The sequence below is a fragment of the Pygoscelis adeliae genome, unplaced genomic scaffold, assembly GCF_000699105.1.
Source record: "Pygoscelis adeliae isolate BGI_AS28 unplaced genomic scaffold, ASM69910v1 Scaffold133, whole genome shotgun sequence".
Classification (NCBI taxonomy): domain Eukaryota; kingdom Metazoa; phylum Chordata; class Aves; order Sphenisciformes; family Spheniscidae; genus Pygoscelis; species Pygoscelis adeliae.
The window spans coordinates 492,687-514,763 of record NW_008824475.1 but is presented as its reverse complement, the minus strand read 5'-3'; the positions used below and the strand labels follow the sequence as shown (position 1 = coordinate 514,763).

The window sequence follows — 22,077 nt, the reverse complement described above, 5'->3', positions numbered from 1 at the left end:
CCAATGTTATTCTGCAATATCCTGGTGGCTGGAGCGCTAACCTCTGAGCTGAAGGACTGCGATCTAGGTCCTCCCTAGTCCAGCAGAGTCGCACACACTTTCTGCACATCCCACAAGAGAGCTCCCACCGTCAGGCTGGGCGAGGACAAGCAGCTGTGTAGATCACAGTAGTGTTGCAGTATTTTGCTAGTCAGAATTTATTTGGAGGGTTACAGTCAGTTGTGAGTTTCAGTGTAATTAATGAATGGCCTTCAGTCTGTCCAGTTTCTCATTTGCCTTCTTAGAGAGCCAGCAGAGACCTGAAGGTTGGCTGTGTTGTTTGGGGGGGCCACACTGGAAGAAGTGACCCAGACCAATCTGTTCCCATTCCCTAAAAAGAGGCTTGGGGAGCTTTGGATGCTTATTCTAATGCTTTCTTCTCACAGAAACCCCAAGGGAAGGAAATAACAACAGAGTCTATGGAGTTAATTTTCTAGGAAGGCGAGGGTACTACGTAGCTCCAGTCATTTTCCCCTCTCTTACCAGCTACATGATTCAAACTCGTTGCTTGCAAAGTGCTCTGAGATTCTCAGATGAAAAGCACTATAGAAATGCAAATGACTTATTATTACGGTATTATTTTCAGAGACAAGGTTTCCATAATATTTAGGGACATTTGTTACCTACTGGTATTCAAAGCTTTTAGTATCAGGGGTAATATACAATGCTATTGTGCATTATTAGTAAAAAAGGCAGTTTAAAAGGAATAATTCAGTTGAATAGTCTTATGTGACAAGAACATACTAGCGTTAAGAGGTTTGGCAGCCACTTTCTTACTTGGTATTGCTGCTAAGTAATTTTTAACCTTATTTGCATCTTATCCTTAGATAATTAAAGTACAGAAATTCTTACTGCAATTAGTAGACAATGGTTATAAAATACCCACATTTTTTAATATTGCAATGCATTAAAAAAATCCTATGGCAAGAATCTGTCCTACCCATCCAGCAAATCTAAGTATTTAGAATACTTAGAGGAAGCAAATAGTTGGGTATTTTAGTGGATATGCATTCAGGACTAGATTAGAAGATGTTCTCTGCTCATCCAGGGCCTCAGACCTCCATAGTTGCACAGAAGACTCCAACATTATGTGATAATAAACATATCTGTGTGCATTTGTGCAGGAGACTAAGCTGGCAGAGAAGTAGGCTGTGAAAGAGGTGAGGTCAAGACCCCCAGAAAGCTTCTGCCCTGACCCACTGCAAAGCACGGGAACACCAAGCACAGGGGGGTGATACAGAAATTTTCTTCTGTGCATACAAGGAGATGCTCTTTCCTGGGTGACAGGCTGGAGATGAAACCTGCAGGCAGCTCTGGCACCCCGTATGACGTTCATTTCTGTGGTACCTTGAACAGCTGCAAGGGCAGCTTTTTTCTTCTTCTTTTTCCGCCTTGGTCCTCCCAGGTTCAGCTGCCTGCCTCAACCTGTTATGTCAGTCAAAAATTTTCCTGCTGGCTCCCACAAGCTGGGTAATGCCGTGTTCCTCTGTCAGTCAAACTGTGGCAGCACAAACACTCTCCCTGCTTAGGACTTTCCCCTGCTTGAGGGCCTTAGCTTGCATCGTGCTTGCGTAAGGTTACTCATGGGTTACGTTTCTGTGAACAGACTCTCAACTTGAAAGCACTGCTCCTTTGAGGGTGGTCGAGTGGGGCTCACTGTCCCCACATAGGCACCCCCTGTGCAACACACGATAACAGGATAGGGCTGAGCGACCTCCTTATTCAGCTGCGTCAAGCCTTGGTTAAAGAAGAGTCATCGTGTGACTGCAGCCCACGCGCGTGAAACAGCCATTCCCATCACTGTGTCTGAACTCAGACCAGTACGACCACCAGCAAGAAGAGAAACTGTTTGGTCTTAGGGCAGAATAACTGGTGCCTGAAAATGGGCAATTTCCATCGTGCTTCCATGTTAACTCTTTCTGTTCACTTGCCTGTATGTTTTGTAATTTTCTTCAACTAGGCTATTTTCCATGACGTATTTTATCCCACAGATTAATGTTTGGCAACTGTTTGTAAATACACATCATCTGTTTACTAACACAAGAATGTAAAATGTACTTTCCCTATTAAAAATAAAATAAGCGACTCTAATAGCAGAACAGCTTGTATTTGAAGGTCAGACTTTGGCATGGAAATAGTTCACGCTGAGAAGCAGCACCTTGGAGTACTCTAATGAAAACTGGCAGTGATTTGACGGAGCTACAAGACTTCAGAAATCACACCTCATGCAAACAGTCATGTTTAAACAGTGATTGCCTATTATTTGGCAGAAAGGCCATAAATGCATATGTGGCTAATTCAGTTCTGTCAGCATTACACTGGGGATGCGCGGAGAGAGGGAGGGCTGCAATGGCGTTCTCAGTTCAAAGTGTAGGGATGGTGTGGTTATGGACTGGCTTAGGAGGCAACCGTCTGCAAGAGTTAGCACTTGCAAGAAAGATGCATTCAGCAAGTCACTGTCTTGCTCAAGACAGGGTTGGTTTTTGGTTTGATTTAAATACTGGAGATGAATTTAGGGCTGGGGCTTTTTTAAGTCTTGTCTTAACGTTTTTGCAGATGTAGTTTCATTCCCACAGTTTATTGTAGACTATCATTTGGATTTCAGAGTATCAGAATTAACATTAGGAGGTGTATAAAGCTCATCTCACAGCTACTGTCTCATTTTGGCTGCTAGAAGAATGTAATTTAGTTAATCCGTTCATCTGCAGCAGCAGCCTGGAAAGTGGAATTTGCCTGTGTGACATTTTTGTTGTTAGGATCTGCCAGCTTCACAGATTTGCTGTCACTGTAAATCAGGTTAGATTTTATTTAATTAAACCAGCTTATCTGCCATCCATACTAATTACTGTAGTTCATCTTAACTATATGTACTCTTATTTCCTTAAAGTTTCACAACTTACTACAAACACAGGAATACTTAAAATTCATTAATATAAGCACCAGACTCAAATTCCAATTAGATAAGCACATTCCATTAGATTTGCAGGTAGGAATAAAAATACAGGACGGGTATGCCGAGTGTCTTCTCCAGAACACAGTTCTAGCTGAAGGAATGTTTTATCTCTATTTCATTTATAAGGTATTAGAAAGGTAGCACTACTCTTGCCGTGTGTTGTTTCGTTTTCTGAACAAGACTCTACAAGTTATGCTGCAGGGAACAGCACCATGTACTAAAACTAGAGCCAGTGGGGTTCTTCAGGGTAAGTCCTATGGGCATAAATGGGAAGCAGCAGAATACGGTTTTATCTGTTGTATTTTATCATTTAATCATGTTTACTCTTAACTTCTGCCTTTTGCCAATAATTTATTTTTGTTCCTGCAACTTAGCCTATTTTAGTTCCCTAGTAAGACTGTTCTGTCCGCTGTCACATTGGTTATGTAAGTAACTGCAAACAGTAACGGTGAATTGTTGCATCCTTAATAACAAAGCTGTAGTCATCATTAATTTCAGTTTAGAGAGGCAAGAATCATTTTGTTTTAGCTCAGTAACTGAGTAGTAATTTGGTTTTCAACAGTTTATTCTACTCAGTTGTGAAGATATGCTCTGTGTTTTCCTAGATTTGCATGCCAAAATTAACCTGTGTTAAGGCAAATATAGAGTATATTGTCTTCTATCACTGACTAATCTAAGGGCCTCAGTTACTGTGAAGGTAAAAAAAAAAAAGTGCAGTATTTCAAACTACGCTAAGTACGCAAGCAGCTTTTATCACAAGGTACAGCAATACCGTGCAATACAGTGACTCCAAACTGGCACTAAGAAAAGTTGCTTTGGAGCCAAAATAATACCGCTGCGTCAGCACAGTGCAACCCTCTGGCTAATGCGCCTGTTAGCTGTGTACTACGTTCTGCAAGAAAAGGTTGACTTAGGCACTAAAGTGTGAGAGAAAATTAATGACTGTGGATCCTAAGGAGGGAGCAACTCATCCATCCCTCTATTCCTTATGTACTAACCCAGGCATCTCTGGGCTGAGAGCATTGGTTTTTGCACTCCATTCCAAAATATCTGTAGGATGCATCTGTATTCATCCAGATCTGGAGTACATTTCAGAGGTGAATCTCTTGATCATCACTATCTACTATACTTTGACTCACATCATAGAGCAGTCTTGGTGTGCATGAACTGGGTTCCTTTTGCATGAAAAACAGGAAAATAACTCCAGAATCTCACCTAATGCACTCCAAATGTTTGTAGGGGTTGAGCCCAATCCAAAGTAAAATCTCCTGAAATACATATGGCATGGATATTGGGTCCTTGGCACCAGCTGTTTTACTCTACAGTTTTGCTGCCACGTGCCCACGCAGTAACAAAAGTCTTCCCAGGCACTGTACGAGGGGCCTGGACAGCTAAGCCAAAACTGCAGGTTCTTCTGAGAGACAGGATCACTGCTGGTTGCAAGGGGGGCTCAGGAGGTCATCTGGGCTAACCTCCCTCTTGAAGAGCTGCCAACAGTAACTTGGTCAACCATGAACTTGCCTAGTTGAGTCTTGAAGAGCTCCAAGGACAGAGGAGCTTCTCCTAGTGTCCAACCTGAACTTCCCAAGCCGTAATACGTTGTCGTTGCCTTTGTTGTACTGTCTGACACTGCCACAAAGAGCTTGGCTCCATCATCTTTCTAAGTGCCTTAGAAGTAGTTGTAGGCTGTGGTTAGGTCCCCTTTATACTCTTTGCCAGACTAAACAAGCCCAGATCCCTCAATCTCCCCTTGTGGGCTATGTGCTCTTGGCCCCTGACCATCTCAGTACCTTCTCCAGTTTCCTCCCCGTCCTCCTGATTTGGGGTGCCCAGAGCTGGGCACAGCACTCCTGGTGCAGCCTCTTCAGTGCCCGGGAGAGGAGGGTAGTAACTTCCCAAGAGGGAAATGAGGAGAGAGGGAGTGATGCCACACTGCTCTGAATGTAATCCAGAGCAGGGTCTGTCTTATTTGCAGTGTTCAAATTGGATATATAAAAGCTGTGCACTGCAGATACAGGATCTCGCCTTGAGTGGCCTGCCCACAGTCAAATAGAAAGCTTGCAATGGAGTAAGGACTTGACTAACGCCTCTGGACCATTCTTTGTCTTCAGAACACATTGGCATAGTTAGTATATTTTAAAACGTGAAATAATAAATGCATAATATCGTTGCACTTAGAGAGGATGTTTTATGAAAACTACTACGCCTTTGACTTTTTTCCCCATCAAAAGTTTGTGAAGGAAGAACTGTGGTAATTCAGATAAATTGGATTAAGTTCATGGCTGTACTTTTGAGCCTTTGTGGTATAGCCTTTTTACCTTGGTGCAGATTTCGTAAGAAATAATTTCTCTGGAGGTGTTCTGGATTGTTTTCTGTTTATAAAGATAAATGGTAATTATAGCACACATTTATTTAATATTTCAAAGGTATATTTAAATATTAAGAAGGATATTAAGATTTTGGTGTAATGAATTAAATTACAGATTTCACACTCTCCTAGAATTGTCAAAATAAGAAAGAATATAGATCTGTGACCATGATTCTATGAACAGACCTCTGACTTAGATGTATCAGCTGGGGCTCTGATAAACAAAAATTGTTAGATTTTGTTAGATAAACACGTATCTCTGGTTTACAATATGGGGATTGTTAAATCAGTTTTAACCTATTGTTTTGTTTCAGTGCAGTTATACAAATATTGCTTTAACTGCAATAGATGTTTTCCATCATTCATAAGTTAACGCTGTTTTATTTTTCATCACCTGGTGCTCGGATCTAGTACTTTACAACAGTTGTGTTTTATTTTTGAAAATAACTTAGCAACAGTGTCATCCCTCTGTGTCTTAACTCGATCAACACTGGTCACAATCTAGACCTAGCAAAATCCATCACATATCTTAGTCTTACTGGGAGATAATAACATTTATTATCTATGCAAGATTTCATTACTAACCAAATTTACTTCAAATTTTACAGTATGTTTCTTGAGTGATATGTTTTATATAAATGTGTTCAGATTAACTTGGACAGACAGAACTTAATAATAATTTTGGCATCATTACCATATTGTACTTCGTTATCAAAACACGTCATTTTGCATGGTGAGAATAACGTGATGTCAGAACTGCGCATTTAGTATGATAGCAGGAATCACCTGGACCAAAAGATACCATAAATAATGCCATTAACAGCTTTCTTCCTTTTAAGATACTATCAGATTAAAGATGGTGAAGAAAGTGATAGTGTTTGACACAGTGTCATTAATCCATGTTATTGACTTATTTCTAATTATAGAGATCTATTTCATCTTTGGTATATCTCTTTGTTCCATGGTGTTTCTAATTTGTAAAATTCAGCTTCCTGAAAATTAAATAGAAGTCAAACTGATAAAGAAATTGACTGCTGAATTATAAAAATTAATTCAGCTGTGCTATATTGAAATATGCTGCAATTTTAAGATGTGTATGAAGCCTAACATTGCACATACAAACACATTTATATGTTTCTACAACATACAGTTTGGAGATTAAATCCCAGCAATTGATTTTCATTGGGGGAGGGGGTTTCTTTTTAATGTGATAAATCTGTATCTCTGACTAAAAGAACAGAGTTCATAAAAACATTGTTAATAACATCTTTTTCCCCAACACAGATACAATAGCAGAAAGGAGCGCCCTAAGAGAACATGTGTATCCTAAGCTGAGAGAATTCTGCAGGGAAAACTATGGGCTGGAATTTCAGGTAGGTTTTGATGTGTTGAATCTTGCATTACTTTTTCTTGAAATTAACTCTATTTAGAACAGATAACATTTTTAAATATCATTAGTAAAATAGAAAATTGCAAAAAATGTATTTCATATGTTAATTGTACAGAATTTATGTACTTAAATTATTTTACAGGCAGATTTGAGGTAAATTCTGAATAGATGAAAAAACCACATGGTTTTACCATGCAACATTGCATTGGTGATAAAAGCAATAAGGCAACAAACTGATGACTTTTACATTAGAAACTTAATGAAACCACCTCTATTTTAGATATTCAGAGTATTTAAGAAGAAATAATGTTACATCTGAATTACTGTGTTGTACTTCTAGAAACCATACTTAAGTTAATGCAACCTATTTTTAATTTCATGTAATCATCATTGAAGTAGCACCATCTGTATATTCACATAATTGTTATATTATGTCTACTCTAACTACGGGTTTGTCTTCCACTGCAATGTGGAAAATAATTTATGCAGGTGAATATTGAAACTGATTACCAAAATGAATTGAATGTGGAACATTTCTATTATGATTATATACTATGGAATTTGCTTCCGTTAATGTCAATTGTAAAATTCCCATTGCTTCAGTCAGTTCATGTTTTCCTTTGTGTCATGGAAGACATAGACCCATCCACATCTTCGGTAAGAGCCAATCGGTAATAAATACAGTTGCATTTGACTTAAAACACATGGGTTTGGCATCACAGTTAAAGTCACTGGTACTTTTAAGTCAGGTATATCCTAATTCACAGTCCAGTAAAGTCCCATATATGTCAGCAGGCCTGGAACTGGCTTTCTGCTAAGAGAAACAAATACAGCATGCGATACTGTAAAAACGTTCAATTTTTCAAAAATTCTGGTTCTACATCCTCAAGCCTTCCTCACATACTAGTATTAACCTCCCGTCTTAGTGACCCCAAAAACTCAGCTCTCCAGAGTGTAGCTTACTTGGCAACAGCTAATGCCTTTTATGCAACATCCTGTTCCTCCCAGTGTATTATTCTTGATGCCCATGCAGCTGGTTTTTAATCAAAATAACAAGTTCTTAAATTAGGATATTTGGTTTTAATTCCCTGAGTCACAGTGGAGTTGCTGAATCTGCATGGTGGTAAATTCCAGAGTGATTTTTGATTATGGCTAAAAAAGAATTTCATCTGAAGGTCCTAGCTCATCAGCTGATTGGGAAGTCCCAGCTGCAGTAGTACATGCAAGGAATAGCAAAAGATATTTAAATAATAAAGCATTTTTCTCCTGTTACTATCGCGTGATATTAACGGAAAATCTAAACTCTTTATTTCTCCGTCATCTTTGAGGAGACAGGAGGGAAATGTCTCTTCCAAGTAGATCATAATCCACTGAATTCTTTGTGAGAGGAAACATGTCTTTCGTCAAATGGATTGTAATGTAGTCTCTGGGGGGGACTAATTAAGTTTACTCTAGTTGATATTCATGGAAGCAAATTACTTTATTTTATAGTTTCAACACCAGGAGCATCCTTATATTGAGATCAGGTCTGAGACAGCTCCACTGACACGTTTCTGAAAACAGCTAGAAAGCTATCACATTTCTGTGGAAGCAAAGTAGGAAAACTTGTACAAAAAATTACCAAGGGAAAGTAGTAAAGCATTTTGGAGGAGGCTCTGAGGTAGACTTTCATCAAAACATTCTTTTTGCCTTTTCCATTCCTGATACACTGAGTTTCTTAGGTTAGCATGCAAAATCAAGACTACAGTTTTAGTGCAGTGGTGTCAAGAAAGTATTACGTACTTTTCAGATACAGGGATAAATTTACAATTCCCTGTACAGAGCAGAACACATAACTTTTCATCCTGATACGTAATCTTCTACTGACAAAACAAGAACTACCTTGCGTGTGACTACCACAAATGCGCTATAACATAGGGTGTCCTGAAGACGCCCTCTTCCGGATAAACTGCGACCCAAATGAAATGCGTTTGAGTACATTCATTGCTCCAGCTTCTGCCGAGTCATCTGGCTGCACTGATAAAGTGTTTCAGTTGTTGCAAAGCATGAGATCTGTCAGGCATCCTCAAGTTGGTGGGAGCTGTTAGGGAACATAACCACCACGTGTGTGGAAGCAGAACTGAATATATTCACGCACTCTATGATTTTGTTTGCTCGATGGACTTCCTTTTCCATTGAATCAGAAAATATTTCTGAAAAACAGCTATTGCTGAAGACAGAAAGCAAGTAAGCCGAGAAAAAGACTTCCAGACTGCACAGTGTTTTGTACCTGAAATACCATATTTTTTTAGGGGAGGACAGAGAGGTTAAAGAAAATAATTGTAATAGAAAATTTTGGGAAGATAACTAACCATAGTTCATTAGCAGCATACTTTTTTCTTCTTGGGAAGAATTAACTGTTTCAAATCATTTTCACCATGTGATATATGCTAGAAGGAAAGTGGAATTTTGCATGAATGAAATTTTTTAGTGTTTTTTTAAGCACTTGGAAGCGATAAAGATAAAATTATCTCATTTCCTTAGAAAAATCTGTGAAACTGTAAGATTGGTAGGACAAAAGCTAAAATAAGCAAAAGAAAACACTGAATTATGAACAAAAAGTCTCCATTAGGTGACCAGTGTGGAACTGAACTAGAGCAGTGTCAGTCCACTGTGTGTAAGTAGCTCTCGCACAGAACACTGGTTGTCATCTCACGTTGGCAGCCTCGCTGAAAGTTAGAGTGGGTGTTTGTCACACAGTTTTTCCAAGTATAAGTAAAAATGTACTTCAACATCAGATACAGCTGTCCTCTTGCTCCTTTTCTTTAATTTTGTAAATCCTATTTATTTTAGTTAGCATTAAGAATAACCGATAAGCCCCTCATTTTGAAATTCTTGGTGTCTTCAGAGGCTTGATGGCTAAAATATTTCCTCTTTCAGGACAAAATTATAACACATTAAGATACTATGCACCAAAATTGTGTTACCCCATAAAAATAATCTATAACGTTATAACACACAGAAGGCAGCCGCTGAGCCCCTACAATATCTGCTACTCCAGAGAATTTCCTCTTCACATTTACAGAATTAACGTGATTTCTGAACAGTTAATTAAAATAGAAATTGCTTTTATGTTTCAGATGAACTTGAGCAGCACAATAAATTCATTCAACCAGTAATTCAAATATTTTTGACTGTATGCTACAATGCTCTAATTTTATGACTAGAATACTTAAGCTCTATCATACATCATTCAAGTAATCAGCTGAATACAATGTGAAGTTCAATAATGAAGTCATATAGATAAATAACAGAAGGGAGAGAGGAAAAAAGAGAACACTTTTCTCCTAATGAGACTAAAAGACATTTAGAAAAGGACAGAGAAGAAATCAGTTCAAATGAGGGAAATAGGAAGGCTGTTTGAGATGCAGTTTTGTAAAGCAGAAGCTGCTTGTTCCAGCAAAATTTTGGAACCGAGTTTCTGTAAAAAATAAAGATATTAAGTATATTTTCTTGGCAGTGTAAGCTACAATGCATTCTATACATTGGGCTATTTCAATCATCATCAGTCAGACGGTACATTACCTCTCATGTTTGGCAACAGTGTGCCTACTCCAGCAAACACTTATACGCGTCCCAAACTTTTCTGGCAGAAATAACCAACGAGACTGTTGGTAGTGAAATTAAACATAGGCATAACTACTTCTAGGATTAGGTCTTAAAACCTTGGCATTTATTTTTATGAGAAATTTTCCAAGGAGATTAATTCTGTAAATCAGCTGTAAACTCGTGAATTTTACTTTTATATCAACGCATTATTAGTTCTTATATTAGGTCTTCAGGCTGACTTTATGATCTGTTTAGACAACAGCTAGTTTTGTGATTCTGTTTCTTATGGAAACAGCAGAGTGCTTCCACAGTACAAATAATATTATAATAAACAATATTGTAATATATTCATGTCTTAATACAATTTTGATTTTTTTTTTAACTATGCACTTGGACTTTTTTTTGTTCAAGTTATACACATGATGTTAACAATCAATAGCAGCTTAAATGAGAGAGTAGTAGCATGTACCATAAGGTTTGTTCCAAAAGAAATGCGTACATATGATCCCTATTCTTTTAAATTCAATTTCCCACAGTAAGAATTCAGCCTTTTAGTGAAAATGCGTAGTGAAATCACACTTCATCACTTAATTTCTTCAAATAAGTTTAACATCCATATTTCAGTTTCTTCCAGGAGTTTGTTTGCAACTAATTACCATCACAAAACTGAGTCTAGCTACAGATGAAAGGCTGGACAGCAAGCTGTCTGCCACTGCATATCTATACAATCTCTGCTTCCAAAGTAACAAAGACCAGCTAACAAAGGAAGTACGGTATTACAGAACCGCACATATTCTTTCTTTTGAGCCATGTGCACAGCATGAGTTTATATCCTGTGGATACAAGTGACACAGGGTGTCAAGTCGTGGTCTTGACTGTGATCCACAGCAAAACTCCCATTAATTTCCATGGAGCCAGGATTTTATCAATGCTTTTGTCATTATTCTTACCTATCCATTATATGCAATCTAGTAGCAAATAAAGACTACATCAAATCAAGGTCTTGTCATGCTAATCGCTGCAAAAAAATATGAATATGAAATGAGACACTGTCCCAGGAGGGACTATCTGGGAGGGGAAATAAGAGGCTTGAATTGTCATTTACCTAAGAAAATCCTGCCGGTCTGCATAAGGACTGGATATAGACCTTATTGCCTTTTACTGCACTGCAGAGCCATGCTTAGCAGTACACAAAATGTTGATAAAACTAATTTTTAATTTGGTAGGTAGAAAGGGCATATGATAAAGTAACAATGTTGCATACTATTTTCCAGGTCATAGACTTATACTGGGGCGTTGAAGCAGACGAATGGGACAGTCCTGAGCTGCAAAAGACTCGTATGAAGCTGTTAGAAGATTGCTTGAAAAGTTCTGCAGGTCCATGTTTTGTTGTGGGTATAAAAATAATGTTTTACTTTACAACAAAAATATAATGTTAGCATTGATTCACGCATGATTCAGTAACAAATTTATTCTTTTCTTCTGTCTACAATATTTGATATTCCTCACTGTACATTTGCTATACTGCATCCAAACGTTTCCCTATACAGCACTGTACATTAACAGTGATTACTCAGTGGAGATGAAAGAAGGATCTTTCATGATCAGGCCCCATAGCAAGATGGGTTTAGAAACCACAAGGTATGACTGTACTACTATCACAACAGAAGTATGGACTACTTGTTTAAGGAGGCCACCATTAATTAATTCTTGGCACTTCTCACACATGCATTATTGGCTGGCCTAGAAGGACTGACCTACAAAAGCATAGCAGCAGCGAAGAACTATCTGCTCTGGTCTGCATTTTGCTGTTTTGTACCATAAACCCAGGACAAGTTAGGATGCCAGGTATTAGAGCGTGAAAAGACTGGAGGTCGGTGAAAACCTGAGGAGGCTCTGATTCTTTGTGTTTTTCCTACTTTCTGCCTTCTCTTTACTGTTGCCAGAACAAGCGCTGCTTTTAGGATTCTTCAAGAGTCAGTAAAGCTGGCAAAAAAGATCTTCACTGGCTTTTCCTATTAGGCCTAAAGGAGAGACTGAACCGAGTGGCTTATAAAGCTTTACTTATTTATTTTAATGTCAGAGAGGTCTTTTTCTGTAGATGAACCTGTTGTTTTACATCAAGCTCAACAGTTTTCAGCTATCCCTCACAGCTTTTACAGCTGAAGCAGTATGAATTTATGAAGTCATGCCAAACATTGTGTAGGGTTCTAATAGCTGAAAGGCACTGGGAGTAGGCTGTATATATAAAGTCCTGCCAGGTATGCTTTTCCCCCTTCCAGTGAATCATATACAATAGATTTTGCTGTCACTGATTTTATATTAAATATACAATTCAGAGTAGTGCATTTTTTTCTCTTTCTTCTGTGCTTAGAAAGATTTGTACCAGGTTTTAAGATGAACATAGTTAACTTGAAAAATATTTAAATACCAGTTTAGTGCATGGTATGCTGACTGTATTAGTTTTTAGTGCATAGACAAAAAATCTATGACTTTTGATAAATACCTTTTCCCAGCTGCTTAGAGAGTAGCATATCCTCTTTATCTGTGAAGAGTAAGGCTGTTCTTTAACTTTCTGGGTAGATCTAGATAGGGAATCTCTCTAATGAGATTGGCTATTCAGTGGTATATACGGCATACTTGCCAGCATCTATTAAAGCATCAAAACAAAAGACAAGATGATTTGGGAAGAATGCAGGTTTATTTTGTATACGAGAAGTACTATGTGCAAGGGCGACTTCAGTGAAAGTATAAAAATGGCCACAATGAGTAGCATTTGCTATGATCAAGGATACTTCTCTAAAAGTTAAATATTTATATTATTCCAAAACATATTTAATTCTTTATCAGCTCTCTTGAGGCTCCATCTTTGTGAGAAATAAATGGGGGATGTATGACAATTATTTTTCTATGCATAGTTGTAGGACTGCAGGGATATTAGGATAAGTCTTAAGTTAAATTAACCTCTATAAAACTCTTTATTTGTGTTTAAGAAGACAACCAACATTATTTTAAGACAAAGTGCTTGCAGAGAAAAAAATAGATATGCTGCCTACATTAGATAAATTCAGTTCCAGTTTCATTCTAGTGCTGTAGAAGTACCAGCGCAGACAGGGCAAAAGACAGACTCGTTCAGTATCTATCCGTCAGGCTGAATGTTTTCAAGTAAATGTGCCTAATCCTACTTAACTAATTTTGTCAATTAGTGTACTAATTGTTAGTGTAAGTTTTACTAAACTACAAGCATTTTGCTATTACATGTCTTTATTACAAGTTTTCAAGGATTGGTCTGAAAGTAAAAAAACATTGCTCTGTTTACTACTGATAGACTACTGATTGTCCTCTCCATAGTCACTTGTTTATTGCAACTGGAAGGGTAGTGGAAAAGCTTGTCGTTCAGACATCAAAGGACACCTGCCACTCTCCTTTGACAGCTTTAATTCCAACTTATTAACCTGTGTTTTGATGTTAGACTTCAATGGAAAACAATTTTAAGACCATGCCTTTGCTATTCCAAATTTTCTCTTCTATAATATATTTGCTAAGAAAATAATTTAGAAAAGGTAGATTTCTCCTCTATACCTAAACGTAGCTAAGTGAACTCTACTTCTTAGACTTGTCATAATAAGGCAGAGAGGAGTTCTGAAAAAACTGCAAGTCCTTGATTATTTTTTCTTTTAAGGAAAGAATTTTAAAGATTTAGCGAACTGAAACCACAGAATTCCGTGGGGACAGGAAGGATACAAAACACTGCCTGCTGTGAAGGCTGGAGATCACTTCTCTCCATGCCAAAGATTAGACAAAGAGCAAGCTGTAGCATGTGTTGTTCTGTACTTTTACAACCATCTCGCTGGCTCTGTTTCATTCACCTGCTTGCCTCACTGTTACTTAGCTTCAGAGCCCTGGGAAACAAAGGCCGTCCTCAGCACTTGACCGTAAAGAGCCGGCGCTTGGAGTACTGAGTCTGGGCTGGGTTTGATGCTGTCATGACACTGTTTTTCACAAGCACACGCTGGCCCAGATCTCTAAAGAGTTTGGGTAGCTTCCATCTTACGTGACTAAATTTAGTTTTCTGGGTTTATTTTTCTACTTTTTATCTTCCCTTTGATGAAAAAACAGAGTTGGAACAGAAGGGCATGGCGTTTTTCCTGTAGCAACACCCAGTGTCCTTAGACATAGATGTTCTAAAATCTCTGACAGTGAAGGAAACCTCGTCGTGTACCACTGCTGCATATTTTAGCAGCTCAGAATCTTGAAGCTGTTAAGAATTGCCTGCCTGATATTGTTACTAAGGAAAGAAAGCAAGCCAAATCAGAAATTTTAAACAGAACAAAACAGTTAGCAAAGAGGTTGCAGTGAGCCAATGACTTCAATATTTATTCCAGGTTTTCCAAGTATGGGCCAGAGTAATAGCTCTCTCAGTGACTAGACTGGCAAAACTACAGAAATCTCTTTATGCACATTTGTTTTTTGCTCTGTTGTACCTTAGTGGGATGGGGTTTATTTCATTTACAACACAAATTGAAGATGATTCTACTCCAACAGGCATAATTAGTTTTAATTTATAGTAACATAATTAAAAACTGACTTTGGCACTGCAGGCTTTGGGCAACTTCCCATTTCTTGAGAAAGTTCTATAAAATGTGCCACTTCCATTCAGCTGGGTATTTTTTTTACTTTTCAATTACCGCCTTTTCAATTCAGACACAGATCTGGGATTAAATGGGACTATTCAGAATTAACTAGCAGATATGGATTGATTTTAGAGAGTGTTTCTTTATGGCACTTTGTGCCTGCATTGTGGTATCAGATGGAAAGAAAATGAAATTCAGTTCTTAAATTAGTGCAGTGCCTAAGTTGGAAGTCCTAAGCTTTTCTTCAGATACGAAACAACAAAATCCAGATGAACACATATTCATAAACACAAAGGAGGAAGCAGTTCTGGAAAAAATGGGTAATTCATTTCCTGTGACACTGTCTTTGGGAATGTACAGTCCCCCTCTTACCTACTGCCTGAGCTCTATCAACACTTGATCCAATTAAGAGAGCAGGGAGTTCTTTGGGTCTTGGTTAGGTTGGTTTTTTTGTTTGGTTGGTTTTTTGCTGTGTAAAATCAGTGCCTGTTATACGTGATCATTTAAAAACTCATAGCCTTTACTGTAGGTAAATACATAGCATGCTATTTTTGATCTACAGAATAATTTATCAAGATTTATTTCTGAGGAGAAAACTACTATTTCTGTGGGAAAAATACTTTCCATACGAATTTTATGCAGAAATTATACTGGTTGTCTCTGAAATCTACATGGGGAGATTGAAATGCAGTATATTTATTAAATTGTGAACTGCTTAAACTCTGCAATGCATAACGATACCAAAGACAAAATACATTCAGTGCATCACCGGAACCTTTACATTTTGTTGGGCTACATTTCCTAGTAAATTCATAAGAGATGGCAATACAAACAGGATGGTAGAGTGACAATTATCATCCCACAACTGGTGCTGATCGTGAACGGGATTCATCTATTACAGACCTAGTCTTGACACCTTTAACAACTAATAGAAAGATATAGGTACTTCCAGTAATATCTGAGTCATCTTCTGGATGACAGTAAGGAGACGCTAGGGAGTTAGACTGCTACTTTAGGAACCCAGGTACAGTGCTTGATATCAGTTAAGGCCTTGAGCTACTTAGGGTGTCGTTAGTGTATAGTGGTTATTTGCAGAATAAGTTTACTGCCCTTTTATTGGGGTTCCCTAACTAATACTCCAGTACTAACCTGCTGTTTATTACACCCTAGTACAGCTGAGAGAACTGGCAGGCTTCTCCGCACTTCTCTTCAAACACACCCTGCAAGTTATAACACGTGGGTGCTCTCTTCCATCTGTGCGGCACCACACAGACTCTGCCTGAACTGCTGTTCTTGCATGACTACATCCTGAAAAATTGTAAAATGAAAAGGAGAAATGGAAATGAAATGTTAGTTTGTTGCCTGTAACGGTTTGCTCAATTAAATATGTTTGGGTTTGTACAAACCTAGGAGATTCTCCCCACCCATCATTCAAATCATCTGGTCCAAAGAATAATAAAAATGTTTTCTACCTATTCTGAACAGACACTGCAATTTACATTATCCCTCTCAAATTATTGACAGCTTGTTGTTAATTTCAGCATTAATGAACTACTAAAAAAGACCTAACATTATAAAATTGGGATTCCAGTAGGATTTTAAAAGAACATTAGCAATTTACAATATTTGGCATATCCTTAAATCACCCTGAAATTGAAGATGAAATATGGTAAATTGAGGAGTGAAATGTTTTTTACATCTCTGGATCTTGTTGTTCCTACAGTACAATGCATGCTTTAATCGTTCCATGAAGTACACTGCTACTTGGTTTTCTCTGCTTAGTACAAATGTTTGATAATTAATTCTGAGCATATTCCAGCTCAGAGAAAATTCCAAATTATGTTACACCAGCTCTGCTGAATCTCTTCAACTCCCATTTCAGTTCTGATGTTACTTTAGGGTTTATTCCTAAAGTGAAAACTGAATATATACAGGTTCTGGAACACCTGAGTTAGTTACATTTTGCTTTTGCTCTCCTAGGAAAATTGCCACACATTTTAAGTTAGGGAAGCTAAAGTCAGTCAAATGTGTCTATAGTAAAACAGACAGTTTAGGGGGAATGCTAAGCACCCAGTGCTCTTTAGGAATTCAGCAGAAGTTACACATGCTTGGTACATTTCAGAATTTAATTTTCCTCAAGCAAGCAGCTCTATATATAGTTTTTAAGTGAATGAGGAGAGATAGCTGGAACCAGACGTGGCACAACAGACCACCTCTCCCAATAAAGTATATTCCAAGAAAAAAATATCAAACTATGAATTTTCTTCTCACTCCACATCTGATTCAAAACCCGTCCAAATAAGAACTCCCTCTAACATAAGTGGGTTTGGGGTCATACAGCGTATCAGGAATGGCTCCACAGGACTTGTGGCATTAATCTGAAGTGAAGTATATGTCTGCAGACACTAATCCTGTTTTAGGTGGACTTGGCCAACAGGAAAGATTTTTCTGTGAATATCAAAGTAGAGCTTTGTACATTTTTTTAAATCCTTCAAAATATAAAAAGTGATTCCATTTTAAAGACATGGTATGCAACTTTCCCCTCAGCAAGCCTTGGTCTTCTTTCACAGCCTCCAGACTAACAGGCAAAGGGTGTATATCCCTTTCCACGTTGTTTGTCTCTGAAGAGCACACATACACACAGAGTGGAATCAAGCACGGGGTGATATATGATTAAGCTATTGTAAGTGAGTTCCTTGATCTGCTTTAGGGCTCGGAATGTATTTTCCTGTGAATCATCTCTGATTCTCTAAATCTAAAATCTAGGGTCTAAAAATGCTTACCCATTTTTTAAACATATCCCATTGAAAATAGCTACAAGATTCATCAGGCAACTTTTCCATGGAACATAGAAACTGCATGGTTTTTGATGTAGTCTTAAAATAGCCTGCATTTTCAGCCTACAGTCAGAAGACTACATATTTTCTGCTAAGTCACTGTATTTCTTTTTCTTGACAATAAATAAAATTTTTGGTGCTGCCTTCCAGAAAGATTTTTCCAGAAAGTATTATATTTAATATAAATGACCATATTAGTGAGAACAAGATTAGCATGATCTCAAATTTTCATCATTCTGTGTATAATGTGTAGAGGAAGAAATAGGCTGCATGAGATTTATGAGATTTATTTTCTCTTGACCCTCAAGAGCTTTACCAAACCATCTTCTAAGGTAGTATTGTAATCAGCTAGATGTAATGGTGTATTCTACAAATTAAACTGTAGATCAGAAAGCCAACATTGGCCATTCTGCAGAAGTTGGGGTGGGGGGTGGCAAAAATCCTAAACCTTGCAATTCTATTTCTGTGTAAAGAAAGAGCATACTTTACAGTATTTAGCAGGCAGTTGATAAGTTCAAGGAGAAGTCTTAATGCTATCGCTTGCACCTAGGGTGTATACCTTCCCTTTTCTCAAATACAGAGATTCACTTCAGGGATCCTTTCGTTCTCCAATAACGGACCCAGAAATAAACACCTACCCACAAAGTAACTAGTTCACTTTTTAGTCTGATTATTGTTAAATCCAGCTAGCAGTAGCTGGTCTGTTTTTTTAAGATAATCAGAGTGTATAATTTCACAGAATCCTTTTTTCTGCAATGAAAACTACTAATTTACAGAAGTGAAATAAGAGACAGTATCAGTGTTCTTCATAGTGATACTGGTACGCATCCATAAGGTATTGCCTCTTTTCTCTTAAAATACTTGCTTTTAGTGCAAGGTGCTTTTTTTGGAGTTACTGTTCTGTTAGCATGCCATGTAGCAGGTAATTATCATATGCTTCTTTCTTTCATAACTGGAAAACCTCACAGAGTAACTTTTTATTCCATTCCACCTCGAAAAAATGAAGTGGAGAATACTTGCTTAGAATGCTATGGAGACTGCAATTATTATGAGTAAACTACATGTTCTTTTCTTGTTAACTATTTTGCATAGTATAGAAATTATTTTAATGCTTAAAACTGTTTAAAAAGAATTTAGAATGGTAGCGCTACTCGTGGCTGGAGAATCAGCGCATCGCCTGGCCACATACTTTTGCAGAGCGTATACTCTGCCTCTCGGTCATGCCATTGCATGGCGTAGGGAAGATAGTGTTTTTATTGAGAGAAGTGTCATGACCTGATGTTCTTTGTTATATTTCATTCATTTCCCATGGGGATTTGCTACAGAATATTTAAACATTTAGCTAATGACTTTACCTATTACCTGCAGGCAGTATTTAGTATTTAGTGCTTGTACACTTACCATTAATTTTAGGTCTGATTACCTTTTAGTTAAAAATTAGTGTTAGAAAAGGCATGAAGATATCCCAATAGAAAGCTACTATAGGTAAGGTTTTACTTTAACCTATTTCGTTCTTGAAGAAGCATGGTAAGTGAAAGCTAAGAGGATTTATAAAGGCAATTTTGTTCATCTGTATTGTAAATGGAAAACTAATATTGGGTAGTATTGCAGAACAACAGTTTTTGAAATGTGGCAATTCCGAAGGTGCCTTTATGAAAAGATGGATTTATATTTAATATAAATTACATTATTAGGGTTAGCATTCTCATTGTAATATTTGGTGATGTGAATTAACTGTAAAGATTGTTGACACTGAATACTCTAAATAATGCTATTCTTTATCAGCTGCAATCTTTTTCAAGTGTGTAAGGGGTGTGGTTTATGAAGCCAAGGAAAGCTTTAATCTCTATTATCACAGTGCTTGCTTTACTCTTTTTCCTTCAGTTCAGCTTTTCTGAAGATCTTTCTCTCCTTAACTGTTACTACAGTTTAGATTATTAGTTCCTTTCATAGGAATTAGTTCCTTTCATCCTGCAACTATGGTACTGTCCTTTCTAGCCTCCTACAAATTTATAATATTTTAATAAACCAGAAAAACTGGTTCTTCCCCTCCAAGCATGTGAAAAGTAGGGAACACATGCAAATAATTTAAGAACATACCGAAGGGACCATATCAGTCTTAAGTTTACTGGGCCATCATACTGCTAGCATTGTTGGGGGGGGAAAATTATACTCTCTTTAGATGTGTCTCTTCTTGTGCAAGGAATTATCTAATAATTTCTTTTCATCTTTGAAGGACTAGATTGATAAAGTATCTGTTCAGAGAGTACCAGCCACCAACTGTCCCAAATAACAAGCTCTGAAACCTATGCCAGCTGGCTTGGAGAAAAGAATGTTTCGTTACAATTGGCACATAAGGATACAGACATCAAATAAAAGCCATCAAAATCCAGGAACTAGTCAAAATAAATAATATAGGCCATTCCACATGTACTTGCAAAGCAGATTTGATGTTACATTATGCTACTTGTTTTGCATACTGTGATAAACACTAAATTCTGGGTGCTATAGAGAGGTAGCATTATAATCTGCTAGAGCTAACGTCCCTTATGCTAAAAATTTGCCTTTGGGCCTTCATTTATTTTATATCCCTGCAAAACATGTTTATTAATGGTGTTTCAGGTGCTTCACTACACACTACACAGTCATGGGTCATATCAGGCTCATGGGGACTGTATTATTCTATGCAAGTTGTGAAATCATTTTCTTGACATTTAATTACAAAATTAGGTTTTCATTTATAGACTCAATGAATACCAATGTGTTTAGCTCTAGTAAGAAGGAAAAAAAACCAGCAAAAAGGAATTTGCAGCAAAATCTCGTATCATGTTACAACTAGCTTCAGTTTTCCTAAAATCAGGAGGGGTGTTAAAAACTCCATTATGCCTTCAGTGATCTCTGCCTCTTCATTAATTAACACTTTCTAATACCTTTATAGTGGCTATATACGTTACTGAGAAACACAGCTTAATTATGTTACAGAAAAGCATAAATATATAGGTCTATTTCCAATAAAGAGTGTGTGTATGTGCTTACAGTAGGATTTGGATAGGTTTTGCAGTCCTAAAACTGCCTCCTCAGTTGCTGCAACTTTGGTGGTGACTACAGACCAGATGCCTCTCTGTTAATCCCTTAGGTGCCTAATTCATCTCTTCTTGCCATGCTCAACACTACCTTAAATCTAAGCTCTTTGGCTCATCATTTATCACTTAAATACCATCCCAAAACAAGAATTTAGAAACTAAGCAGCCCTTCTGATAAAGATTATCAGCATCATGTTTCCCAGAAAACAAAGATATGGCCCCTTCTTTTTAGAGGGTGCATGGGTGCAGCATGAGGCAGCATCCTTTCTTACATATGAAGCATACCAAAGAGGGCAGTAAGGATGCAGAAGAGTCCTAGTTTTTAACTCCTGGGGCTGGTGTCCAGAAGCCAGTGCCCTGTCCTCCCAGCTGACTACACTGATAGGCTCAGAGTACCTTCTTCCTTTCTGGCTCCATGATGCCTGTATCCCTGGATGCTCAGTAAGGCACATTAAACAGCAACAGCAGGAGAAGCCAGCCTTCACCTATGCGATGCAAGACAGGATTTCAAACCCTTTCACAGTTCCTCCCTGCTTGGGTGAGTGTTGTGATTATTTTACACAGTAGGGGAGGTTACACCACCGTGCCCTCCTCTAAAAGACAAGACTGATCTCCTTGCTGTTTCCAGGAAAGGTACATTTCCCACTCCCTATAGGAAGAGTAGTGATTTCCAGACAAGATTATTGACTTCAGTCTGGACTGTGTGCTAAAGTCTTTTATTAAACCTAGCCCTTGCAGTTTGTCTTTCTACCCAGCTCCACTGTTATAAAGTGTTATGGGACCTGTCAGAGAGTTGACAGGAATCTGGACTGCAGTAGGAGTTACCTGCAAGGTCCTGAGCTTTATTGTGAGAGGAAAAATATACATGCCTGTCAGGAAATCTCCCACCCCATTTCAAAAACAGAGCAAAGTGAGAATGGTACCTCCAAAATGGTTTGGAGGAGAATCAGTGAGTGAGCCGCTCAGATCGATAGCCAGAGGTAGGTAAAATCTTCTCCAGTCCTTCCTCTACCCTACCTTTATTCACAGACCTCTTTCCTAATTTTATTCTTTTTGACCACTTTTCTCACCTGCACCCATGCTCAGGGAGATCAAAGACCCAGCAATGACAAACGGTGAAGGAAAAAGCAACAGAATGAACTAAACTGGTGATTCATAATAATGTAGAAGACAGGAGAAAGAGTG

General features: G+C 37.9%; 1 protein-coding gene across 1 annotated transcript in view; it reads left to right on the top strand.

The window, feature by feature from the left end:
• The window catches only part of NWD2 (NACHT and WD repeat domain containing 2), a 61,208-nt gene that overhangs the window by 18,279 nt on the left and 20,852 nt on the right, over positions 1–22,077 (top strand). The window contains exons 2-3 of the mRNA XM_009321399.1: positions 6,645–6,733; positions 11,613–11,729. Coding sequence (XP_009319674.1) covers positions 6,645–6,733; positions 11,613–11,729 — 206 coding nt within the window. The remainder of the gene's footprint in view (positions 1–6,644; positions 6,734–11,612; positions 11,730–22,077) is intronic.